Source organism: Equus caballus, chromosome 30, assembly GCF_041296265.1.
Source record: "Equus caballus isolate H_3958 breed thoroughbred chromosome 30, TB-T2T, whole genome shotgun sequence".
Lineage (NCBI taxonomy): Eukaryota > Metazoa > Chordata > Mammalia > Perissodactyla > Equidae > Equus > Equus caballus.
Window position 1 is genome coordinate 16,726,213 of NC_091713.1, and position 26,610 is coordinate 16,752,822.

General features: G+C 39.8%; 1 protein-coding gene across 1 annotated transcript in view; it reads right to left on the reverse strand.

Annotated features, from left to right (window-relative positions):
* Positions 1-26,610, reverse strand: part of DNAH14 (dynein axonemal heavy chain 14) — a 417,001-nt gene that overhangs the window by 286,863 nt on the left and 103,528 nt on the right. The window contains exons 16-17 of the mRNA XM_023632738.2: positions 14,210-14,376; positions 13,126-13,470 (exon numbers count right to left, since the gene is read on the reverse strand). Of these exons, the coding sequence (XP_023488506.2) occupies positions 13,126-13,470; positions 14,210-14,376 (512 nt within the window). The remainder of the gene's footprint in view (positions 1-13,125; positions 13,471-14,209; positions 14,377-26,610) is intronic.

Genomic DNA, 26,610 nt, shown 5'->3' on the forward strand with positions numbered 1-26,610 from the left:
GTAGAATTCTCCAGAGAAGGCATCTGGTCCTGGACCTCTGTTTTTTTCAGAGGTTTCTGATTACTGTTTCAATTTCTTTACTTGTGATTGGTCTGTTCAGATTCTCTATTTCTTCCTGATTCAGTTGGGAGGTTGTATGAGTCTAATAATTTATCCATTTGTTCTACATTGTCCAATTTGTTGGCATATAGTTTTTCATATTATTCTCTTATAATCCTTTGTATTTCTGTGGTATCCATTGTAATTTCTCCTCTTTAATTTCTAATTTTATTTATTTGAGGCTTCTCTCTTTTTCCTTAGCAAGTCTGACTAAAGGTTTGTCAATTTTGTTTATCTTCTCAAAGAACCAGCTCATTGTTTCACTGATCCTTTCTACTGTTTTTTAAATTTCATTTATTGCTGCTCTAATTTAATTATTTCTCTCCTTCTGTTGACTTTGGGCTTTCTTTGTTCTTCTTTTTCTACTTCTGATACTTGTAGTTTAAGATTGCTTATTTGAGATTTTTCTTGTTTGTTAAAGTGGGCCTGTATTGCTATGAATTTCGCTCTTAGTACCACTTGTAGTGCATCCCATATGAGTTGGTATGGTGTACTTTCATTTTCATTTGTCTCCAGATATTTTATGATTTCTATTTTAATTTCTTCTATGATCCATTGGTTGTTCAGTAGCATGTTGTTTAATCTCACCATATTTGTCTTTTCACAGCTTTTTTCTTGTAGCTGATTTCTAGTTTCATAGCATTATGGTCAAAATAGATGCTTCATATGATTTCAATCTTCTTAAATTTATTGAGGGTTGCCTTGTTTCCAAACATATGGTCTATCTCTGAGAATGTTCCATATGTACTTGAGAAGAATGTGTATTCGGCCTTTTTTTTTTTTATTAATGTTATGATAAATTACAACCTTGTGAGATTTCAGTTGTACATTTTTGTTAGTCATGTTGTGGGTACACCACTTCCCCCTTTGTGCCCTCCCCCCACCCCCCCTTTTCCCTGGTAACCACCGATCAGATCTCCTTATCAATATACTAACTTCCACCTATGAGTGGAGTCATATAGAGTTCGTCTTTCTCTGACTGGCTTATTTCACTTAACATAATACCCTCGAGGTCCATCCATGTTGTTGTGAATGGGCCAATTTTGTCTTTTTTTATGGCTGAGTAGTATTCTATTGTGTGTATATACCACATCTTCTTTATCCAATCATCAGTTTCTGGGCATGTAGGTTGGTTCCACGTCTTGGCTATTGTAAATAATGCTGCGATGAACATAGGGGTGCAACGGACTCTTGAGATTTCTGATTTCAGGTTCTTAGGATAGATACCCAGTAATGGGATGGCTGGGTCATAGGGTATTTCTATTTTTAACTTTTTGAGAAGTCTCCATACTGTTTTCCATAGTGGCTATACCAGTTTGCATTCCCACCAACAGTGTATGAGGGTTCCTTTTTCTCGACAACCTCTCCAACATTTGTCGCTCTTGGTTTTGGATGTTTTTGCCAATCTAACGGGTGTAAGGTGATCTCTTAGTGTAGTTTTGATTTCCATTTCCCTGATGATTAGCGATGATGAACATCTTTTCATGTGTCTATTGGCCATATTCATATCTTCTTTTGAGAAATGTCTGTTCATGTCCTCTGCCCATTTTTTGATCGGGTTGTTTGTTTTTTTGTTGTTAGGCAGTGTGAGTTCTTTGTATATGATGGAGATTAACCCTTTGTCGGATAAGTGGCTTGTAAATATTTTTTCCCAATTAGTGAGCTGTTTTTTGTTTCAATCCTGTTTTCCCTTGCCTTGAAGAAGCTCTTTAGTCTGATGAAGTCCCATTTGTTTATTCTTTCTATTGTTTCCCTCAACTGAGGAGTTATAGTGTCCAAAAACATTCTTTTGAAACTGATGTCAAAGAGTGTACTGCCTATATTCTCTTCCAAAAGACTTATTGTCTCAGGCCTAATCTTTAGGTCTTTGATCCATTTTGAGTTTATTTTGGTGTGTGTTGAAAAAGAGTGGTCAATTTTCAATCTTTTGCATGTGGCTGTCCAGTTTTCCCAGCACCATTTGTTGAAGAGACTTTCTTTTCTCTATTGTAGGCCCTCTGCTCCTTTGTCGAAAATTAGCTGTCCATAGATGTGTGGTTTTATCTCTGGGCTTTCAATTCTGTTCCATTGATCTGTGGACCTGTTTTTGTACCAGTACCATGCTGTTTTGATCACTGTAGCTTTGTAGTATGTTTTGAAATTGGGGATTGTGATTCCGCCGGCTTTGTTTTTCTTGCTCAGGATTGCTTTAGCAATTTGCGGTCTTTTGTTGCCCCATATGAATTTCAGGATTCTTTGTTCAATTTCTGTAAAGAATGTCATTGGGATTCTGATTGGGATAGCACTGAATCTGTATATTGCTTTAGGTAGTATGGACATTTTAACTATGTTTATTCTTCCAATCCATGTGCATGGAATGTCTTTCCATCTCTTTATGTCATCGTCAATTTCTTTCAAGAAAGTCTTGTAGTTTTCATTGTATAGATCCTTCACTTCCTTGGTTAAGTTTATCCCAAGGTATTTTATTCTTTTCGTTGCGATTGTGAATGGGATTGAGTTCTTGAGTTCTTTTTCTGTTAGTTCATTGTTAGTGTATAGAAATGCTACTGATTTATGCACGTTAATTTTATACCCTGCTACTTTGCTGTAGTTGTTGATTATTTGTAATAGTTTTTCTATGGATTATTTGGGGTTTTCTAGATATAAGATCATGTCGTCTGCAAACAGCAAGAGTTTTACTTCTTCGTTACCTATTAGGATTCCTTTTATTTCTTTTTCCTGCCGAATTGCTCTGGCCAGCACCTCCAGTACTATGTTGAATAGGAGTGGTGAAAGTGGGCACCCTTGTCTTGTTCCTGTCCTCAGAGGGATGGCTTTCACTTTTTGTCCATTGAGTATGATGTTGGCTGTGGAGCTGTCATATATGGTCTTTATTATGTTGAGGTACTTTCCTTCTATACCCATTTTATTGAGAGTTTTTATCATAAATGGGTGTTGGATCTTGTCGAATGCTTTCTCTGCATCTATTGAGATGATCATGTGGTTTTCGTTTTTCATTTTGTTGATGTAGTGTATCACGTTGATTGACTTGCGGATGTTGAACCATCCCTGTGTCCCTGGTATAAATCCCACTTGATCATGGTGTATAATCTTTTTGATGTATCGCTGTATTCGGTTTGCCAAAATTTTGTTGAGGATTTTTGCATCTATGTTCATCAGTGATATCGGCCTGTAGTTCTCCTTCTTTGTGTTGTCCTTGTCAGGTTTGGGGATCACAGTGATGTTGGCGTCATAGAATGTGTTAGGGCGTACTCCATCTTTCTCAATTTTCTGGAACAGTTTGAGAAGAATAGGTATTAAGTCTTCTTTGAATGTTTGGTAGAATTCTCCAGAGAAGCTGTCTGGTCCTGGACTCTTATTTTTGGGGAGGTTTTTGATTACTGTTTCTATTTCCTTACTTGTGACTGGCCTATTCAGATTCTCCATTTCCTCCTGATTCAGTTTGGGGAGATTGTAGGAGTCTAGGAATTTGTCCATTTCTTCCAGGTTGTTCAATTTGTTGGCATATAGCTTTTCATAGTATTGTCTTATGATCTCTTGTATTTCATTGGTATCTGTTGTGATTTCTCCTCTCTCATTCCTAATTTTATTTATTTGCGATTTCTCTCTTTTCTTGGTGAGTCTGGCTAAGGGTTTGCCAATTTTGTTAATTCTTTTGAAGAACCAACTCTTTGTTTCATTGATCCTTTCTATTGTCTTTTTTTTGTTTCAATATCGTTTATTTCTGCTCTAGTTTTTATTGTTTCCCTCCTTCTACTGACTCTTGGCTTTGTTTGTTCTTCTTTTTCTAGTTCTGTTAGGTGTCATTTGAGGTTGCTTATGTGAGCTTTTTCTTGTTTATTGAGGTGAGCCTGTATTGCGATGAATTTCCCTCTTAGGACTGCTTTTGCTGCATCCCAAATGATTTGGTATGTCGTGTTCTCATTTTCATTTGTCTCCAGATAATATTTGATTTCTTCTTTAATTTCTTCAATGATCCATTGTTTGTTCAGAAGCGTGTTGTTTAGTCTCCACATTTTTGCACCTTTCTCTGCTTTTTTCTTGTAGCTGATTTCTAGTTTAATAGCATTATGATCAGAAAACATGCTTGATATTATTTCAACTCTCTTGTATTTATTGATGTTTGCTTTGTTTCCCAAAATATGGTCAATCCTTTAGAAGAATGTGTAACCTGCTGTTTTTGGATGAAGTGTTCTATATATATTAAGTCCATCTGATCTAATTTTTCATTTAATTCTATTATTTCCTTGTTGATTTTCTGTCTGGATGTTCTGTCCATTGGTGTTAATGGTGTGTTGAGGTCCCCTACTATTATTGTATTGTTGTTGATGTCTTCTTTTAGTTCTATTAAGAGTTGCTTTACAAATTTTGGTGCTCCTGTGTTGGGTGCGTATATATTTATAAGTGTTATGTCTTCTTGGTGGACAGTCCCTTTTATCAGTATATACTGTCCCTCTTTGTCTTTCTTTATCTGTTTTGCTTTGAAATCTACCTTGTCTGATATTAGTATAGCGACACCTGCTTTCTTTTGTTCATTATTAGCTTGGAGTATTTTTCTCCATCCCTTCACTCTGAGTTGGTGTTTGTCTTTGGGGCTGAGGTGTGTTTCCTGGAGGCAGCATATTGTTGGGTCTTGTTCTTTGATCCATCCTGCCACTCTGTGTCTTTTGATTGGGGAGTTCAATCCATTTACATTTAGAGTGATTATTGAGATGTGGGGGCCTACCACTACCATTTTGTGTCTTGTTTTCCGGTTTTCTTCAATTTCCTTTATTTCTCGTCCCATGGTTTAATCTGTTCTGATGAAGAGCTGCTACTCTCTGTTGTTGTCCTTCTACTTATCTCCTCTGCTCTTGGTTTTGTAGCCCCTTTCCTTTTTTGGATTTTTCAGGAATGAGGCTTTTCCTGAGGATTTCCTGAAGAGGAGGTTTTGTGGCAATGAACTCCCTTAATTTTTGTTTATCTGGGAAAGTTTTTATTTCTCCATCGTATTTGAAGGATATTTTCGCTGGGTAGAGAATTATCGGCTGTAGATTTTTGTCCTTCAGATTTTTGAATGTATCATTCCACTCTCTTCTAGCCTGTAAAGTTTCTGCTGAGAAATCTGCTGATAGCCTGATGGGGGTTCCTTTGTAGGTTAGTTTCTTTTGCCTGGCTGTCCTTAGTATTTTCTCCTTGTCGTTGACTTTTGCCAGCTTCACTACTATATGCCGTGGAGTTGGTCTTCTTGCATTGATAAAGTTTGGAGATCTATTGGCTTCTGTCACCTGAAGATCCATCTCTCTCACCAGATTTGGCAAGTTCTCAGCCATTATTTCTTTGAATAGGCTTTCTGCCCCTTTCTCCTTCTCTTCTTCCTCTGGTATACCTATAATCCTTACGTTGCATCTCCTAATTGTGTCTGATAATTCTCAGAGAGTTTCTTCATTTCTTTTTAGTCTTGCTTCTCTCTCCTCCTCTGCCTGCAGCAATTCTATATTGCCATCTTCCAAACTGCTAATTCTTTCCTCCATATTATCGGCCCTACTGTTCAGAGCATCTAGATTTTTCTTAATCTCCTCTATTGTGTTCTTCATTTCCAATATTTCTCTTTGGTTCTTCTTTATCGTATCAAACTCTTTTGTGACATAGCTCCTGAACTCGTTGAGTTGTCGGTCAGAATTCTCTCTTAACTCATTGAGTATTTTAATGATGGCTGTTTTGAAGTCATCATCATTTAGGTTATATATCTCATTTTCTTTGGGATTGTTTTCTGTGTATTTGTTATTTTCTTTCTGTTCTGGAGATTTAATGTATTTTTTCATATTGCTTGATGTTGTTGATTTGTGCCTCCGCATAGAGATAGAGTTTAGTTGCTCCTTTCACTTGTTTCAGCTGCTGCGGTGGGGGAGCAGCTGTTTATACTGCACCAACCAGGAACCCTGTCCGCAGTTGCTAACTGGGCCTGGGCCCCTCCTCGTAGTCCCAGTGGTCCTTTGGATTCCCTCCTCTGCCGTGGGGGCTGTCACAGGGGGGCTTCAGGCTGGTGGTGCCTACTGTTGCAGCCCACCTAGACGTGCTCCCTCCTTGGGGTCTGCAACAGTGTTATGGGCTTTTCCAGCGGCCAGGAGTGGGATCACTTATATTTGTCGCTCTGCCGCTGTCGGCACCCACAAAATCTCGCTTGTCCACTATGGGTCGCAGGAGAGCTATTGGCATCTTCTACAGTCTGTGGTTAGTTCACCTAGCTATGCTACTTTTGTCCCGGGGTCTTCCAGCCTTGTGGCTGCCAGATGGGTGCTTTCTACTAGTGCTGTGCAGAGGCTTTCCCTGAGGCTGCTGTGAGCCTGTAGGGTTTCCCCCTAGGCTACGGAGCTGGGTTGCTGGAACTCCCCCCAGCCCCAGTCCTGTTCCCCAGGAACTCGGGGAGCCCTTTGCCCTGTCTTGGGGGATAGCCGGAGATCCTGACTTCAGAGGTAGCTGGTCAGCTGCTGCCCTGCCTGATATTCTCCTCTCCGGGACCCTCCCGGTATTGTGGATCCTGGGCATGGCCCCTCCGCTAACAGCAGACAGAGAGTTTTGTTTGCTGCCCGGGAAGAACTCTGGAGCTTCCCCTCTGGGCCGCGGAGCCAGCCTCTGGAGCTTCACCCAGCCCCAGTCCTCTCTGAGATCTCCGAGATCTCCAGCAATCCCCAGCCCCCACGGGCTGGGCAACGGCAGCCTGGGGTCACCTCGCCCTCTGGGATTCCCTCCGGGACCTTCCTGGAGTTGTGAATGCTGGGCATGGCCCCTCCACTAATGGCAGACAGAGAGTTTTTTCTGCTGCCCGGGCAGAACTCTGGAGCTTCCCCTCCAAGGCGCAGAGCCGGCCTCTGGAGCTTCCCCCAGCCCCAGTCCTCTCCAAGATCTCCGGCAATCCCTAGCCCCATGGGGTGGGCAACGGCAGCTGGAGGTCACCCCGCCCTCTGGGATTCTCTCCGGGACTTTCCCGGAGTTGAATGCTGGGCGTGGCCCCTCCACTAAAGGCAGGCAGAGAGTTTTGTCTGCTGCCCGGGCAGAACTCTGGAGCTTCCCCTCCAGGGCGCAGAGCCGGCCTCTGGAGCTTCCCCCAGCCCCAGTCCTCTCCGAGATCTCCGGCAATCCCTAGCCCCACGGGGCGGGCAACGGCAGCTGGGGGTCGCCCCGCCCTCTGGGATTCTCTCCAGGACTTTCCCGGAGCCGTGAATGCTGGGCGTGGCCCCTCCGCTAATGGCAGACAGAGAGTTTTGTCTGCTGCCCGGGCGGAACTCTGGAGCTTCCCCTCCGGGGCGCGGATTCGGCCTCTGGAGCTTCACCCAGCCCCAGTCTGTTCGGAGATCTCCGGCAATCCCTAGCCCCACCGTGCAGGCAGTGGCAGCCGGGGGACCTCCGTACCCTCAGCGACTCTCTCTGGGACCCTCCAGGTGCCGCGAACACCAGGCGGGATCTCCCCGCGGGCCCAGGTGTGCAACTCCAAAGTTTCCCTCTGCGTTTAGGAGTAATTGCAGGGGGTTTAGGTAGGGTTCTGGTCACCTGTTTCCACCGTCGCTCCTCTGTTGTGTGCTCGCTCCTGCCCTAGATGTGTGTTGATCTTCTGGGGGCATCCGTTGGAAGAAAGCCACTTGCGGGTACTAGGCTGTTCGGTCGGGGTCGGAGATTTTTCACCTATTTCCACATCCTCCCGGAGGAAAGTCCGTCCGCCTTCTGATGTATAGTCGCGTGGGTCTCTCAGACGTCCTGAGATGCTGTCTGGATATCCTTTGTTAAGCGATGTGTCCAAATCATTGTAGACTCGAAGGGGGAGAGACAAAGAGGATTACTCATGGCGCCATCTTCGATCTCCTCCTCTGTATTCGGCCTTTTTTGCATGGAGTGCTCTCTATGTATCTATTAAGTCCATCTGGTCTAGTTTTTCATTTAATCTCACTTTTTCCTTGTTGACTTTCTGTCTGGTTGATCTATCCATTGATGTAAGTGTAGTGTTGAGATCCCTTACTATTATTGTATTGCTATTAATAGCTCCTTTTAAGCCTATTAATAGTTGTTTTACGTCCTTTGGTGCTCCTGTGTTAGGTGCATATATATTTATAAGTCTTATGTTCCCTTGGTGGAGTGTCCCTTTTATCAGTATCTATTTATATAAATACTGCCCCTCTTTGTCTCTCATTGACTTTTTTATCTTGAAGTCTACTTTGTTTGATATAAGTATGGCAACACCTGCTTTCTTTTTTTGTGTGTGAGGAAGATTCACCTTGAGCTAACATCTATTGCCAATCTTCCTTTTTTTTTTTTGCTTGAGGAAGGTTAGCCCTGAGCTAACATCTGTGCCAGTCTTACTCTACTTTGTATGTGGGATGCCTCCACAGTATGGCTGATGAGTGGAGTAGGTCCACAGCTGGGATGCAAACCTGTAAACCCAGGGCACTGAAGTGGAGAGAGTGGCACTTTAACCACTTAGCCACTAGGCCAGCCCCATCACTTTCTTTCATTTGCCATTCGCTTGGAGTATCATCTTCCAGCCTTTCATTTTGAGCCTGTGTTTGTCTTTAGAGCTGAGAGGTATTTCCTGGAGGCAGCATATTGTTGGGTCTTGTTTAATCCATCCAGCCCCTCTGTGTCTTTTGATTGGAGAATTCAATCCATTTACATTTAGAGTCACTACTGATATATGAGGGCTTAATGCTGCCATTTTATCATTGTCTTCCAGTTGTTCTCTATTTCCCTTGTTTCTCATCCCCTGTATTTCAGACTACCAATTCAGTTTGGTGGTTCTCTATGATGGTCTTCTCAGTTTTCTCTTTGTTTATCATTTGTGTCTCTGTTCTGATTTTTTGTTCTCTGGTTAACATGAGGTTTGTATAAATGATCTTGTAGATGAGATAGTCTATTTTCTGACAGTCTCTTATTTCCTTAGTCTAAGCAGGTTCCATCTCTTTCCTCCTCCCTGTCTGTTATTGTTGTCACAATTTATTCCATTTTGTGTTGTGAGTTTGTGGTTAAAATTCAGTGATTATAGTTATTTTTGAAGTTTTCCTTCCCTTTATCTTTAATGTTATAATTGTTTGCTAACCTGTTCTGATAGAGAGCTACAATTTTCTGATTTTGCTTATTTATCTTCTTGCTCAAGGCTTTGTAAACCCCTTCTTTTTTTCAGGTATGAGGGCATTCTCGAGCATTTCTTATGGGGGGTGGTCTTGTGGTGATGAACTCCCTCAGCTTTTGTTTATCTGTGAAAGTTTTATTTTTCCATCATATCTGAAGGATGTTTTTGCTGGATCGAGTATTCTTCGCTGAAAGTTTCTGTCTTTCAGAATTTTGAATATATCATTCCATTCTCTCATAGCCTGTCAGGTTTCTGCTGAGAAATTGCTGAAAGCTTGATAGGGGTTCCTTTATAAGTTATTTTCTTCTGCCTTGCTGCCCTTAATATTTTTTGTCATTGGCTTTTGCCAGTTTTACTAATATATGCCCTGGAGAAGGTCTTTTTACATTGATATAATTAAGATTTCTATTAGCTTCTTTTACTTGTAATCCCAGCTGCTTTCCCAGGTTTGGAAAGTTCTCAGCTATTATTTCTTGAACAAGCTTTCTGCTCCATTCTCCTTCTTTTCTCCATCTTGAATACCTATAATCCTTATGTTGCATTCCTGAGTAGGATATTTTCTGGAGTCCTTCTGGTCTGGAGTATTAATATACCTCTTCATGCTATTTGATGGGGTGTATTTGTGCCTGCGCATAGTGGAAGTATTTAGTTGCAGATTCCACCTACTGCCACTGTGGGGCAGAGGGCCAGAGCTGTGCATTCTGAGCCCACTGTGATCCCTGGCAGTTGTGCCTTTCTTTTGGAAGTTATGCTTACAGAGCCCATCTGCGTTTGCCTGCTGGCTTTTGTTGGTTTACACACCACATGTGCCAGTGCTCTGGGAGGGGTCCCTTGCTCTGGCCAACTGGCAGAGCTGGTGTGCCGGGGGGTGAGGGGCACTTTCTTTCATGTGTGATCCCAGGGGCACTCCCACTTTGCCCTCACTATCTGCCCTCCTGGGCTGCTCAGCTTTGTGAATACACCCCTGTGGTTGCTTAGCATCCTTGGTGTGGAGCTTTCCCACCTTCAAGTGGGAAAGGGAGGGAACTAGGAGAATGAAGGTGTTCCCAGAGAGGACTGTTTCCTCCCCCTCTCCTCTTAGAGCCACACACAGTCCCACACCCTATGTCACTGCAGTTGGGGTAGGGAAAGGATATACCCTTACTTCCTTCCACTGCCTCCTGGAGGGTCCAGCACCTCCACCTTCAAACATATGGCTGTGAGGGTCTCAGACGTCTATTGTGTTGTGTGAATGTCCTCTGTTGGTTTATGAATGTCCTTTCCATTGTACCTTGGGAGGGACAGTCTAAGAGAAGAGCTCACTCCACCATGATGCTGCATCACTCTACTTTTGACACCTATTTTTAATCTTTGGTAGAGTAGACTTAGAACGGCCTTCCCTTTAGAGATAGATCAGCTCCATTACTTAGGTGAAACTCTCTGGGATCTCCATGAATACCCTGTACAAGCCCTGAGATCCTTCACTCTGGTTGGTTGGAACTTGACTTCTGTGAGTTCTGAAATCATTCTGCTTACAACTCCTGGCTGGTTTAGGCCCATATTTGTGGACTTTCACTCTATGTTCATAGTTGGTCACTCTACTTGGTAAAAAGTCATGGGACCCTTTATCCAGATTTCTGAGGGTTTTTTTCTTTTTTTTTTTTTTTTTTCCTTTTGCAGAGCTCTCTTCTTTATAGAACTCTGACCTGAAAATTTTAGCCATGTCAACTCAGTGAGGCCACTGGGCTCTATTCTGGATCCCCTTCACTTTAGATATTTGTTTCCCCATTTTCTTTTTCATAGGATGGGAGTTTTAGTTATCCTTATTCTGTTCTTTCTACAACAGTTTATATTGGATGAGTGGGGGCTTATACCTTGTCTTTTACTTATAGTTCACCAGAACACGAAGCACCACACTTGCACTTGATAAAGAGAACCGTACATACCCCAGAGATGATAAATTTCGAGCTGTACAGAGAAACTGATTTGTCTTCTTTGGGGAGGAGGTGAAGGCCTTCTATTTTTTTTAAAAAAAGGTCTGTATAGTATGAGGGAGCAACACTTATTCTCCACTTTTGATGTCTCTATCCGTGAAGAGGGAGCTCCACTGGTCTAACTCTCCTAGTGTCTCTTCTACCCCACATTCACTGTTTCCCTGGGAAGATGAAGTGACTTCTGTGATTGATGAATTTGGAAGGAGGAACTGAGCAGACACAGCCTAGGCCCTTCCTCTCAAAAGCCAGCTTGTCCACGAAGAGTACGTGTTCCTCTCTGCTTGCTGTTGTACAGTGAGAGGGACTCACTGTAGCCAGGAGGTTGGTAATTTTTCAGGGTAGCCAGTGTTGAGTGGGTTAAGGCTCTCTCTAATTCTGGCCTTCAGTTTTGAGGTTAATTTCAAGCAAATATAAGTGATATACTCCAGGGTCCACTTTATTAGTAATAAAGGAAATATTTTAAATCTGTTTCTGCCTTAATCTGTTTTCTTATTTCTCAGTTGGTTCAAAACTCAGCCAGGTAAGAGTGGTAATATTTATTATGTCCCCTAAAAGTCAACATATGGGAAGAAGGGTGTGAGTAGCCAATGAGATGGACTGTGGCAGATACTATAAGTTGGCTAAACCCAACTCGTCCAATCTTTTGCTTGCCCTCCTCTTCTAAAGAGGATGAGGAGCTTAAAATGTATCATCTCAGTCATGTCCTTTTGCAGCTGGAGGTGGCATTTTGACTCAGTTCTGGCAAGGAGAGGTAAAGTGAAATTTACCACCCTGCTTCTTCTGCTTCCCCCTTGTTTGTGTCTAAAGTATAAGCACAGTGCCTATGGGGCAGCAGTCATCATCAAAGGGAGCAGAGCAGAAAGAAGGAAGAAGCCTGGTTCCCTGTTTGCATCATAGCTATTGTACCAGCCCTGGGTTACCAACGCCCAGACTTCTTTTTGCATGAGAGAAATAAACACTTTCTTTAATAAACATTGTTTTTTGGGTTTTCTAATACTTGTTGGAGAATGCAATCTTAAATGAAATAGGGAGTAACTTTTTGTATGGTCTTGTTGTGGGTCTAGAGATAATATTTCATTATATACAGCACACAGTACCTTTCATCTGAGACACTTTTCAATCCTTTCTTAAACTCTCTGTAGCACTGAAAATTTTGCAGGCTCCTCTTCCTCTAGCAATACCCCCTAAGTGTTGATATTCTTCAGGGTCCTCTTGTAGGTTCTTTTCTATTCTAACCATACACACTAACAAGGCCACTCTCATTCACTCTGATGATTTCAATAACCACTTGTATGTTGATCATTTAGATACATATTTCCAGTCTAGACTCTCTTCTGATATCCAGACATGTATATCTGGGTATCTCTACTTGAATATTACATAACTTAACAAGCCCTATGTTCCCTCTCCCAGTGAACTGCATCACTGCCCACCCTGCTGCCTAACCAAAAATCTAAAAGCATTATTACTTCCTTCCTCTTTTCCCTTACATTCTATCAATAACTAAATCTTATTTATTCTATCTTTTAAATATATCTCAAATCCACATACTTTTCAGATTCCACATTGTTACTTCCCTGGTTCAAGTTATCATCAACTCTCCCCTAGATTACAGACATAGCTTTCCTCTTGGCTTATTCCACTTTAATCCATTCTTCACACTGCAGCCAGAGCGTCCTTACAAAAATGCAGATTGCCTCATGTCATTTCCCTGCTTAAAGCTTCGCAATGATTCAGGGGAAGAAGGCGGAAATTGATATGGGGTGCAATTTTGGATATGGTGGTCAGAGAAGTTTTCTTTGAGGAAGTAACATTTGATCAAAGACCCAAACAAATGCAATACATGCTGGAATTTTCTTAGGATAATATTTATCATGTATGTTTTCTAAGTTCATATTTTAAAATTATAATCTATAAAGATTCTCATGCAATAGAAATTTTGAAAATACTTACTTCCAATAGATTTGCATTCTTTTTCTCAATTACAGATTGCAAGAGGCTGTGGCTCATATGTATGATATTCTCAACATAGGGTAAGCATTCTGACTGGTAATCAAGACTTAGAACATTGAAAATACCAATGCGCTTCTCAATGACCATATTAACAATATGTCTAAGATAGTTTCTGAATTTAGTTAGCATGGTTTTAAACTGTGTTGAAGTTAATTCTTCCATAGACGATATTTTCATACTCATGATTTTGGCCTTCTCTACCATGGTAAAATATTTTGTGAAGTTCGAGGTATAAACATTAACTAGGCCCACTGAATTACCAATAATAGTCAGGAGACTCACAATCTGTAAGTAAAAATGATAAAAAGTTAGTCAGAATTTTAAGAGTGAAAAAAGCATGGTCTAATATGCTAACAGTTCTGTTAAAATATTTAAAAGAACACTTTTATGTGGAGTTCATTTTGTGAAGAACCTCTACTAAATAACTAAATATGTTGGAAATGTAAGAATTTTAAAAACGTAGATAGCTTTTTTTATATATGGTTTTATGTAAAGGCTTACTGGCTATTTAACTTTATAATCAGCATATTATTTTGAGCCATGTCCTAGAGACAACCACTAATTTATTCCTCTGCTTGTCACTCTGTTTTAGTGTATATGCTCTATGCACAGCCCTAGAAAAGGCTAGTTCTATACACTATGTGACCTCACCCAGGTCCCAAGACAGCTACTTTGGATAGGGTAGACTCCTGACCCAAGCCAAGACAATTAGATTCTCTTGTAAATTTGAACAAAAATATCCAGTTAGATTGTAATGGCAAAAGTCGGGGCCATGGCAAGTCAATATTATGAGGGAACCATAAAAGAGCTCATTTTCATAGTGGAAGCTGGAAAAAAGTACACAGAGATGAACAGAGATGAAAGATCATGAGGAAGACAAATGGGGAGATAAGCTGGGAATAATTTTCCAGTTGCCATAAATTATGACTCTAGTTTTTCAATAAATCCCTTTCATCTAAGAATTTCAATGGGTTTCTGCTCCTTAAACCAAATATTCCCTAAGACAAACTATTTTTAAACTTACTTTATTTTGGTAGACAGGATCCATTTCAAAGAGGGTCTGACAATCTGGCCATCTGGTTTGCTTCTTATAGTCTCTTACATTTTCCATCTTATTAGGTAAATTCATAATTAAAATCAAATCAGTAAATATAGTCAGTCGGGGATCTTGGCAAAGAGGAGTAATTTTAGCTAAAATATATAATTCAAAAATTAGTATTTTCAGAAGTCCCATCGAAAGCAACATCTTAAAATTATCCATGAGATCTAGAACTACTGAAAACTGAGGCTGGTTTATTATGAGGGTTAGATAGTATTCTATACTAATAAATGGAATTTAAAGACAAGCGTAAAAGTTTGAATTTAATATTCTAAAAACAAAAGAATCACTCACAGGTGTCTGGGTGGGGGTGGGGGCAAGGCATGAGTATAAGAGAAACTGAGAATAAATCATTAAGATAATAATTTGAAGTGTATATGCTATGTGAAGAGCATTATACCATTGTAAGAATACAAAGATTAGAAGACATGGCCTCTACAGTCAATGAGTTCAAAATCTAGCTGAACAACTGGATGTCCATAGACAAAAAAACAAAACAACTTTAACCTACACTTCATATATTATACAAAAATCAACTCAAAATTAATCACATACCTAAATATAAAACACATCTAGGAGAAAATATAGATAAAATGTGTGGCCTTGAGTTAGACAGTTTTTAGATCCAAAACCAAAAGCATAATCCATAAAAGAAAAAAATTGATAAGGGGTACTTTATCAAAATTAAGAAGTTTAGCTCTGTGGAAAAAAATGGAAAAGATAAAGCCCAGACTGGGAGAAAATGTTTGCAGATTTATATTTGATAAAGGACTTGTATCCAGAGTACATATAAAGACCTCTTACAACTCAACAATCAGTAAACAAATACCCCAGTAAAAAAAAAATAAGCAAAAGATCTAAAGAGATATTTGACCAAAAAAGATACACATAAGCATATGTATGTAAGAAACATATGAAAAGACAGACAATATCATTAGTCATTAGTGAAATGCAAACTAAAACCACAATGAGCTATCTCCACACACTGTTTAGAATGGCTAAAATATCTTTTTTAATTTGACAACACCAAGTGTTGACAACCATACAGAGCAACAGGAACTCTTATACATTGTTGGTAGGAATGCAAATTGATGCAGCCACTTTGCAATTCTCATAAAATTAAACATACACCTACAATACGAATTGGCAATCCCACCTTTGGATATTTACCCAAGAAAAAAGAAAACTCTGTTCATCCAAAAACCTGTATGTGAATGTTTATAGCAATTTTATTTATAATTTCCCCAAACTGGAAACAACCCAGATGAGAATGGATAAACAAACTGTAGTACATCCAGACAACAGAATATAATTCAGCAACTAAAAGGAACAGACTATTGATTCATGCAACAATATGGATGAACTTTAAATGCATTTTTCTAAGTGGAAGACGCCAGACCCAAAAGGCTCCACATGCATTTATATGACATTCTGGAAAAAGCAGAAATATGAAGACAGAAAACAGATCAGTGGTTGCCAGGAATAAGGGAATGTGGAAGGTTTAACCACAAAGGGCCAGCACAAGGGAATTTGGGGATGATGGAACTGTTGATACTAGATATGTGATTGTCAAAACCGATAAAATTGTTCGCCACAAAGAGTGACTTTTACCATATGTAAATTTTAAAAAAATAAACCAGGATGTTGGGAGAACTGAAGAGGGAATGCAAGTTAACATAACTATATTACAAATGAACTATGCAACCTCTCTGAAGAAAGTGGGAAAGAGTTGACCTAAGTAACTTTGGAAAACAGTGTTTTGACTGGAAACTGTAAGGACAGATACAAAAAGAACTGTACACAAACACTGTACTTTAGTTGATACATTTGTTTCTCAAAGAGGTATGGAGTAGCAATTATGAAATTACTTTACATGAATAACCAATAAGTAACTATGTTGTTGATTATGTGAGCCAGACTTCTCAAACCACAAAAAAAATTACACGTAAGGAAAGAGATTAGGCTAGAATGAACTCTAAGGTGCTGGATTGGGGTCTGAGATATCAGTAAGAACTCATAGTTTCAAACAAAACAAAAAAAGTGATAGCTATAGAAATAAAAATAGATGTGTGTGTTATGCATGAGCTAGTATATACACATATGTTTTCTAGATCTTTTCACTGACACGCCTAGAAGCAGTGACACTTGTGTAGTAACGAGCACATCTAGAGTCTAGATCTTGGTTCCTAAATTTCATTGTCCAATGAAAGGAACCAGGGTTCCTTGGAGAAATCGTGGATTCCAGGGCAGAGAAAATACAAGATGAGCCCGAAGCATCCTGTGGTGACAAACTAAAAAAGTGGTCACAACAAAAGGATGGGGGTATGCTGAAAGGGCACAGGAACCATTTGGAAAGAATTGATCTTCAAAAACAAAGCCAGAGCAATGTGAGCAACAAAATAAGTAAAAGTAATATTGCATTATAGTCCAAAGACTAAAACAAGTATCAGCGAACCTAGGAAATTTCTGGGGAAAAAAGAAGTTAAAAGAAGAGTCTGCTAATAATAGATGCTAAAAATATTACAAAGTTACCCAATAATTAAAACATATAGTACTGGTACATAAGTTACAGACAGACCACCTGTATAGTCCAGAAATGAAATAAAAAACATGCTGAAATACAATAAATGATAAAAGTGGCATTTTGAATCAGTGGGGATGAGGAATGGATTATTCAATAATTGATACTGGCACAGACAGATCATTAGTCATCTGGGAAAAAAAATTAAAAGAAATCCTACTTTACCACATATGCCAAATAAATTTTAGAGCAGTCAAATATTTAAATATAAAAGTGAAATCATAATAGAAAACAAGTGAGAGAATGTTTTTTATAATATAGTCATTAGGCAGGCATCTCTAACTATGATACAATACCCTGAAGCCTTTTTTAAAGGGCTCTAGAAATGTTATTCTTTAAAAATAATTTTCTGCATGGGAAAAAATATCACCATAAAATCAAGCCAAACAACCTACTAGGAACATTTTTTAAAATTTATATTAAAGATTAACGATTAATTTTCTCAATACAAAAGAACTACAAATCAATGAGAGAAAGACTTTTGACCCAACAGTTTCACTCTTATGGAATTATTCTAAGAGAAGATTCGAAAGAAGCCATAAGATATGTGCCAGAAGATGTTAACTGCAACATTGTCTATAGGAATGAACATGTTTAGCGGTACATTCATGGTTAAGATATTATGGAACACTAATGTAATATAGTATTATACAGTGACCTAAATGATGATTAAGAGAATATATGAATATGCAGCAATGTGGAAAACGTCTATGATATAATGATAAGTGATAACAAAACATTTTAAACATAAATTTCACTAGGGGCTGGCTCCGTGGCTGAGTGGTTAAGTTCGCGTGCTCCACTTCAGCAGCCTGCAGTTTCACCCGTTCAGATCCTGGGCGCAGACCTAGCACCTCTCATCAAGCCAGGCTGAGGCAGTGTCCCACATAGCAGAACTAGAAGGACCTACAACTAGAATATACAACTGTGTACTGGGGGACTTTGGGGAGAAGAAGAAAAAGAAAAGAAGATTGGCAACAGATGTTAGCTCAGGGCCAATCTTTAAAAAAAAAAAATTCACTAATGTATGCATATGAAAGCAAAAATACAAAACAAAAATAGTTGTTATATGAGGGTAGTTGAAATAATAGGTGATTTAAATGTTTCATTATGTCTAAGGTAAATATATTTACACACACATATATGTATGTATACATATGTATACATATATCAGTGAGTCCATATTTACATAAGTAAATAACTGAATAAATAAAGAAATGGAAAGGAAGGGACAACTATTCCTTACAGAAGAATTCAAATTAATAAATGCACAGAAAATGACGGAAAAGGAAAATCACTTTTGGAACAACACAATAATAGGCAAGATCTACTGGTGAATGCTAACATTAGTGGGCAAATTTTCAGGAGAAACAAGATATTTGCATAATCCCAAAATATCCCTCCCCAAATTTATTAAACAGAAGAGGAAATATAGTAACTTCACAGTGGAGAAATCAGTCAGACACCACCTTAACCAAGTGATCACAGTTACCATCACCAGTAAAAAGACGTAGGAACATCACGTGCTACCTGATAAGATGTGCCAGAAAGGGCAGACAACCATTATGTGTGCTTCCCCAAAATGATTAACCTCAAACTCATCATGAGACCAACATCTGACAATCCAAAACTGATGGACAATCTATAGAGTATGAAAGACACAGAAAGACTGAGGAACTGTCATAGACTGGAAAAAACTTAGGAGACAAGACAAGTAAATGCAGTGTGAGATCCTGAACTGGATCCTGGAACAGAAAATGGACATCAGTGAAACAACTGGGAAAATCCATATAAAGTCTGTCACTATATTAATACTATTGTACTAATGATAATTTCTTAGTTTTGATAATTGCACCACAGTTAGACAAAGCATGTGAAGAGTGTGTAGGAACTCTGTACTATGTTTGCAACTCTTTATGAGTCTCCAATTATCTTACAATAAAAACTTACACAAAATCAAATGGCAGGGGCTGGCCCCGTGGCCGAGTGGTTAAGTTCGCGCGCTCCACTGCAAGCGGCCCAGTGTTTCGTTGGTTCGAATCCTGGGCGTGGACATGGCACTGCTCATCAAGCCACGCTGAGGCAGCGTCCCACATGCCACAACTAGAAGGACCCACAATGAAGAATATACAACTATGTACTGGGGGGCTTTGGGGAGAAAAAGGAAAAAATAAAATCTTTAAAAAAAAAATCAAATGGCAGAAACATTTCGTAACAGAGAAAAATGAAATGGAAATGATCTTCAGATCCACACAATCCAAAGATGAAAGCCAAACAATCCAGAGGGAAGAAAAGAATATATGGGAGGACTGATGAAAAATTCTTCAGACCGAGAAGCCTCACTGCATTTTAAGATGATTAGTATAGAATGCTACATATCTAACTTTGTTGTAGTAAAGTTTCTAACTCCAAATGATAAATTACTAGACAGAAATAAGTTTACAAAGGAATGCAAATCACAGGACCATCAGATTTCTCATCTGCAATACTGAAAGCTAGAAGGCAGTGGAACGAATCTATGGACTACTGAGAAAAACGGGGGTGGGAGAGTCATCCCAACAAGAGACCATAGGTGTTTATAAGACTATGATATTGCAAGATATAAATATCTCTGGATTTTAATCACCAAGAAACTCCTACCTAGCTGCTTCAAAAGGAACTAGGGGCATATAAAAACTTCAAGAAATTTCTTGATTTTCTAAAACAAACCCATGTTTTTATGCATGTTTCATCTTAATAATACAATGCAAACTTAAAAATAAATTTGAGATTTCAAGGGACATGCTGATTACATTTCAGCCAGTTTTGGGGAAAGAAGAAACTTAGCAGGTGTTGGTAGTTACAAAGTATAGTAAGTAAGTATAATAAGTATTGCAAAAAGAAATCAAATAAGGGACGTCACCAAGATGGTGGAGTGAGTACTCTTCTTTGCCTCTGCCCCTTCGAATCTACAACTAACTGGACATTCATTGCTTAACAAAGGATATCCATATAGCATCTCAGGATGCCTGAGTGACCCATGCTGCTATACATCGGAAGGCAGACGGACTTCCCCTGAGGAGGAGGGGGAGACAGGTGAAAACTCTCCAACCCCCGAGCCCCGAACAGCCTAGTACCTGCAAGTGGCTTTCTTCCAGCAGACTCCCCCATAGCACTGCCACACATCAAGGGCAGGAGTGTGCGCACACTGGAGGAGCGACGGTGGAAACAGGTGACTACAGCCCTACCTAAGCCCCCCTCAATTACACCTAAGCCCAGGGGGAAACTCCAGGGTCCTGCACCAGTGGCAGGGAAAGCCATTAGTGGAGAGGCCCCGCCCAGCATTCATAACGCCGGGAGGGTCCCAAAGAGGAGAATCCCGGGCAAGGCAGCAGCCAGCCAGCCGCCACTGGACTAACGGACTCCGGCTGTCCCCCAGACAGGGAAAGGGGCTCCCGGAGATCCCCTGGGAGAGGACTGGGGCTGAGTGGAGTTCCAGTGGCCTGGCTCCGCAGCCCAGGGGAAAACTCCAGGGTCCTGCACTGGCGGCAGGGAAAGCCTCTACTCGCCGTTAGCAGAGAGGCCCCAACCAGCATTCAGAACTCCGGATGGGTCCCGAAGAGCAGAATCCCAGACAGGGCAGCAGCCAGCCAGCCGCCACCAGACTCGTGGACTCTGGCTGTCCCAAAGACGGGGCAAGGGGCTCCTGGAGATCCCGTGGGAGTAGTCTGGGGCTGGGTGGAGTTCCAGAGGCCTGGCTCTGTGGCCCAGAGGGAAACTCTAAGTCTCACAGCAGCCTCAGCGAAAGCCTCTGCATAGCACTAGTAGACAGGCCCTGCTCAGCAATCACAAGGCTGGAAGACCCTGGCAAAAGTAGCATAGCTAGGTGAGCTAACCACAGACTGCAGAACATACCCATAGCTCTGCTGTGACCTACAGTGGACAAGCGAGGTTTTTGTGGGCTTCGACAGGGACAGAGGTGCAAATATAGGTGATCCTGCCTCCGGCCACTGGGAAAGCCCGTAACACTGCCGCAGACCCTAAGGATGGAGCACGTCTAGGTAGTCTGCAATGGTAGGCACCAGCAGCCTGAAGCCCCCTTGCAACTGCCCCCACAGCTGAAGAGGGACCACACAGGACCACTGTGACTACAAGGAGGGGCCCAAGCCCAGTTAGCAACAGCTGACAGGGTTCCTGGTTGGTGCAGTCTAAACAGCCGCTCCACCCACACACCAGTAGAAACAAGTGGAAGCAGTAACTAAACTCTATCTCTATGTGGAGGCACAAATCTACACCATCAAGCAGTATGAAAAAATATATTAAATCTCCAGAACGAAGAAAAATGACAAATACCCAGAAAACAATCCCAAAGACAATGAAATCTATGACCTAAATGACGATGACTTCAAAACAGCCATTATTAAAAAAACTCAATGAGTTAAAAGAGAATACAGATAGACAACTCAACAAGTTCAGGAGCTATGTCACAAAAGAGCTTGATACTATAAAGAAGAACCAAACAGAAATACTGGAAATGAAGAACACAATGGAGGAGATTAAGAAAAATCTGGACTCTCTAAACAGTAGGGCCGATAATATGGAGGAAAGAATTAGCAATTTGGAGGATAGGAATATAGAAATGCTGCAGGCAGAGGAGGAGAGAGAACTAAGACTAAAAAGAAATGAAGAAACTCTCTGAGAGTTATCAGACTCAATTAGGAGATGCAGCATAAGGATTATAGGTATACCAGAGGGAGAAGAGAAGGAGAAGGGGGCAGAAAGCCTGTTCAAAGAAATAATGGCTGAGAACTTCCCAAACCTGGGGAGAGAGATGGAACTTCATGTGACAGAAGCCAATAGATCTCCAAACTTTATCAATGTAAGAAGACCAACCCCAAGGCATGTAGTAGTGAAGCTAGCAAAAGTCAACGACAAAAAGAAAATACTAAAGGCAGCCAGGCAGAAGAAAATAACCTACAAAGGAACCCCCACAAGGCTATCAGCAGATTTCTCAGCAGAAACTTTAAAGGCTAGAAGAGAGTGGAATGACATATTCAAAATTCTGAAGGACAAAAACCTGCAGCCAAGAATACTCCACCCAGTGAAAATATCCTTCAAATACAATGAAGAAGTAAAAACTTTTCCAGATAACCAAAAGTTAAGGGAGTTCATTGCCACAAAACCCCCTCTTCAAGAAATGCTCAGGAAAAGCCTCATACCTGAAAAATCAAAAAAAGGAAAGGGGTTACAAAACCAAGAGCAAAGGAGATAAGTAGAAGGACAATAACAGAAAGTAGCAGCTCTCCATCAGAAGAGGTTAGCAAAAGTTAAATAAAACATTAAAGATAAAAGGAAGGGAAACACCAAGAATAAATATAACCATGTCATTTTAACCACAAACTCACAAGAAAGAAGAGGAAAAAAAAATTTGACAATAACAACCTAGAAGGGGAAGAGAAAAGGGATGGAACGTTTTAATTAAAGGAAATAAGAGGCTATCAGAAAATGGACTATCTCATCTATGAGATGTTTTATACAAACCACCTGGTAACCACTAAACAAATAACAAGAATAAAGACACAAATTACAAATAAGAAATGCAATATAGAAATTTACATACCTGAATTAGTAATCCAAAAATCATGGGACGAGAAACAAGGGAAATGCAAGAAAACTGGAAAACAAGAGATAAAATGGCAGCGGTAGGCCCCCACATCTCAATAATCACTCTAAATGTAAATGGATTGAACTCTCCAATCAAAAGACACAGAGTGGAAGGATGGATCAAAGAACAAGACCCAACAATATGCTGCCTCCAGGAAACACACCTCAGCCCCAAAGACAAACACCAACTCAGAGTGAAGGGATGGAAGACAATACTCCAAGCTAATAATGAACAAAAGAAAGCAGGTGTCGCTATACTAATATCAGACAAAGTAGACTTCAAAGCAAAACAGATAAAGAAAGACAAGGAGGGGCAGTGTATAATGATAAAAGGGACACTCCACCAAGATGACATAACACTTATAAATATATACGCACCCAACACAGGAGCACCAAAATTTGTAAAGCAACTCTTAACAGAACTAAAAGAAGACATGAACAACAATACAATAATACAAGGGGACCTCAACACCCCATTAACACCAATCGATAGGTCATCCAGACAGAAAGTCAACAAGGAAATTATAGAATTAAATGAAAAATTAGACCAGATGGACTTAATAGATATATATAGAACACTTCATCCAAAAACAGCAGGTTACACATTCTTCTAAAGTGCACATGGAACATTCTCAAGGATAGACCATATCTTGGGAAACAAAGCAAGCAACAATAAATTCAAGAGGGTTGAAATAATATCAAGCATCTTTTCTGATCATAATGCTATGAAACTAGAAATCAACTACAAGAATAAAGCTGGGAAAGGGGCAAAAAGGGGGAGACTAAACAACATGCTACTGAACAATGGATTATTGAAGAAATTAAAGAAGAAATCAAATATTATCTGGAGACAAATCAAAATGAAAACACACCATACCAAATCATTTGGGACTCAGCAAAAGCAGTCCTAAGAGGGAAATTCATTGCAATACAGGCTCACCTCAATAAACAAGAAAAATCTCACATAAGCAACCTCAAATGACACCTAACAGAATTAGAAAAAGAAGAACAAACAAAGCCCAGAGTCAGTAGAAGGAGGGAAATAATAAAAACTAGAGCAGAAATAAACGATATTGAAACAAAAAAAGACAGTAGAAAGGATCAATGAAACAAAGAGTTGGTTCTTCAAAAAAGTTAACAAAATCAACAAACCCTTAGCCAGACTGACTAAGAAAAAAAGAGAGAAGTCTCAAATAAATAAAATTAGGAATGAGAGAGGAGAAATCACAACAGATACCAAAGAAATACAAGGGATCATAAGAGAATACTATGAAAAACTATATGCCAACAAATTGAACAACCTAGAAGAAATGGATAAATTCCTAGACTCTTACAACCTCCCCAAACTGAATCAGGAAGAAACAGAGAATCTGAATAGACCAATAACAAGTAAAGAAATAGAAACAGTAATCAAAAACCTCCCCAAAGATAAGAGTCCAGGACCAGACAGCTTATCTGGAGAATTCTACCACACATTCAAAGAAGATTTAATACCTATCCTTCTCAAACTATTCCAGAAAATTGAGAAAGATGGGGCACTCCCTAACACATTCTATGAAGCCAACATCACTCTGATCCCCAAACATGACAAGGACAACACAAAGAAGGAGAACTACAGGCCAATATCACTGATGAACATAGATGCAAAAATCCTCAACAAAATTCTGGCAAACAGAATACAGCGATACATCAAAAAGATTATACACCATGATCAAGTGGGATTTATACCAGGGACACAGGGATGGTTCAACATCTGCAAGCCAATCAACGTGATACACTACATTAACAAAATGAGAAACAAAAACCACATGATCATCTCAATAGATGCAGAGAAAGCATTCAACAAGGTCCAACATCCATTTATGATAAAAACTCTCAATAAAATGGGTATAGAAGAAAAGTACCTCAACATAATAAAGGCCATATATGACAGACCCACAGCCAACATCATACTCAAAACCCATCCCTCTCAGAACAGGAACAAGACAAGGGTGCCCACTTTCACCACTCCTATTCAACATAGTACTGGAGGTGTTGGCCAGAGCAATTAGGCAAGAAAAAGAAATAAAAGGAATCCAAATAGGCAATGAAGAAGTAAAACTCTCGCTGTTTGCAGACAACATGATCTTATATATAGAAAACCCCAAAGAATCCATAGGAAAACTTTTAGAAACAATCAACAGCTATAGCAAAGTTGCAGGGTATAAAATCAACATACATAAATCAGTAGCATTTCTATACGCTAACAATGAACTAACAGAAAAAGAACTCAAGAACTCAATCCCATTCACAATCGCAACAAAAAGAATAAAATACCTTGGGATAAATTTAACCAAGGAAGTGAAAGATCTATACAACAAAAACTACAAGACTTTCTTGAAAGAAATTGATGATGACATAAAGAGATGGAAAAACATTCCATGCAGATGGACTGGAAGAATAAACATAGTTAAAATGTCCATTCTACCTAAAGCAATGTACAGATTCAACGCCATCCCAATCAGAATCCCAATGACATTCTTTACAGAAATTGAACAAAGAATCCTAAAATTCATATGGGGCAACAAAAGACCGCGAATTGCTAAAGCAATCCTGAGTAAGAAGAACAAAGCCGGAGGCATCACAATCCCTCACTTCAAAACTTACTACAAAGCTACAGTAATCAAAACAGCATGATACTGGTACAAAAACAGGTGCACAGATCAATGGAAGAGAATTGAAAGCCAAGAAATAAAACCACACATCTATGGACAGCTAATCTTTGACAAAAGACCTGAGGGTCTACAATGGAGAAAAGAAAGTCTCTTCAACAAATGGTGCTGGGAAAACTGGACAGCCACATGTAAAAGAATGGAAATTGACCATTCTTTTTCACCATTGACCAAAATAAACTCAAAATGAATCAAGGACCTAAAGATTAGGCCTGAAACAATAAGTCTTCTAGAAGAGAATATAGGCAGTACACTCTTTGACATCAGTTTCAAAAGAATCTTTTTGGACACCATAACTTCTCAGACGAGGGAAACAATAGAAAGAATAAACAAATGGGACTTCATCAGAATAAAGAGCTTCTTCAAGGCAAGGGAAAACAGGATTGAAACAAAAAAAAAAGCCCACTAATTGGGAAAAAATATTTATAAGTTACTTATCCGACAAAGGGTTAATCTCCATAATATACAAAGAACTCACACAGCTCAACAACAAAAAAATCAAACAACCTGATCAAAAAATGGGCAGGGGACATGAACAGACACTTCTCCAAAGAAGATATAAGGATGGCCAATAGACACATGAAAAGCTGCTCATCATCACTAATCATCAGGGAAACGCAAATCAAAACGACACTAAGATATCACCTTACACCTGTTAGAATGGCAAAAATATCCAAAACCAAGAGTGACAAATGTTGGAGAGGTTGTGGAGAAAAAGGAACCCTCACACACCGTTGGTTGGAATGCAAACTCGTGCAGCCACTATGGAAAACAGTATGGAGATTTCTCAAAAAGTTGAAAATAGAAATACCTTATGACCCAGCCATCCCACTACTGAGTATCTATCCTAAGAACCTGAAATCAGCAATTCCAAGAGTCCCATGCACCCCTATGTTCATCGCAGCATTATTTACAACAGCCAAGATGTGGAACCAATCTAAGTGCCCAGGAACTGATGATTGGATAAAGAAGATATGGTATATATATATACAATGGAATACTACTCAGCCATAAAAAAGGACAAAGTCGTCCCATTCACATCAACATGGATGGACCTTGAGGGTATTATGTTAAGTGAAATGAGAAAGACGAACTCTGTATGACTCCACTCATAGGTGGAAGTTAACATATAGGCAAGGAGAACTGATCAGTGGTTACCAGGGGAAAGGGGGGGTAGTGGGGGGAGGGCACAACGGGTAAAGTGGTGCACCCACAACATGACTAACAATGACGTACAACTGAAATTTCACAAGGTTGTAAATTATCATAATCTTAACAAAAAAAGAAATCAAATAATGCACTGGATACCAGCTTAGGCTGCAAAGAGGGTCCTCTGAACTCAGCAACCTATCATGATGTGACTGGAGAATGATGCAAGATTTAAGAAGCTG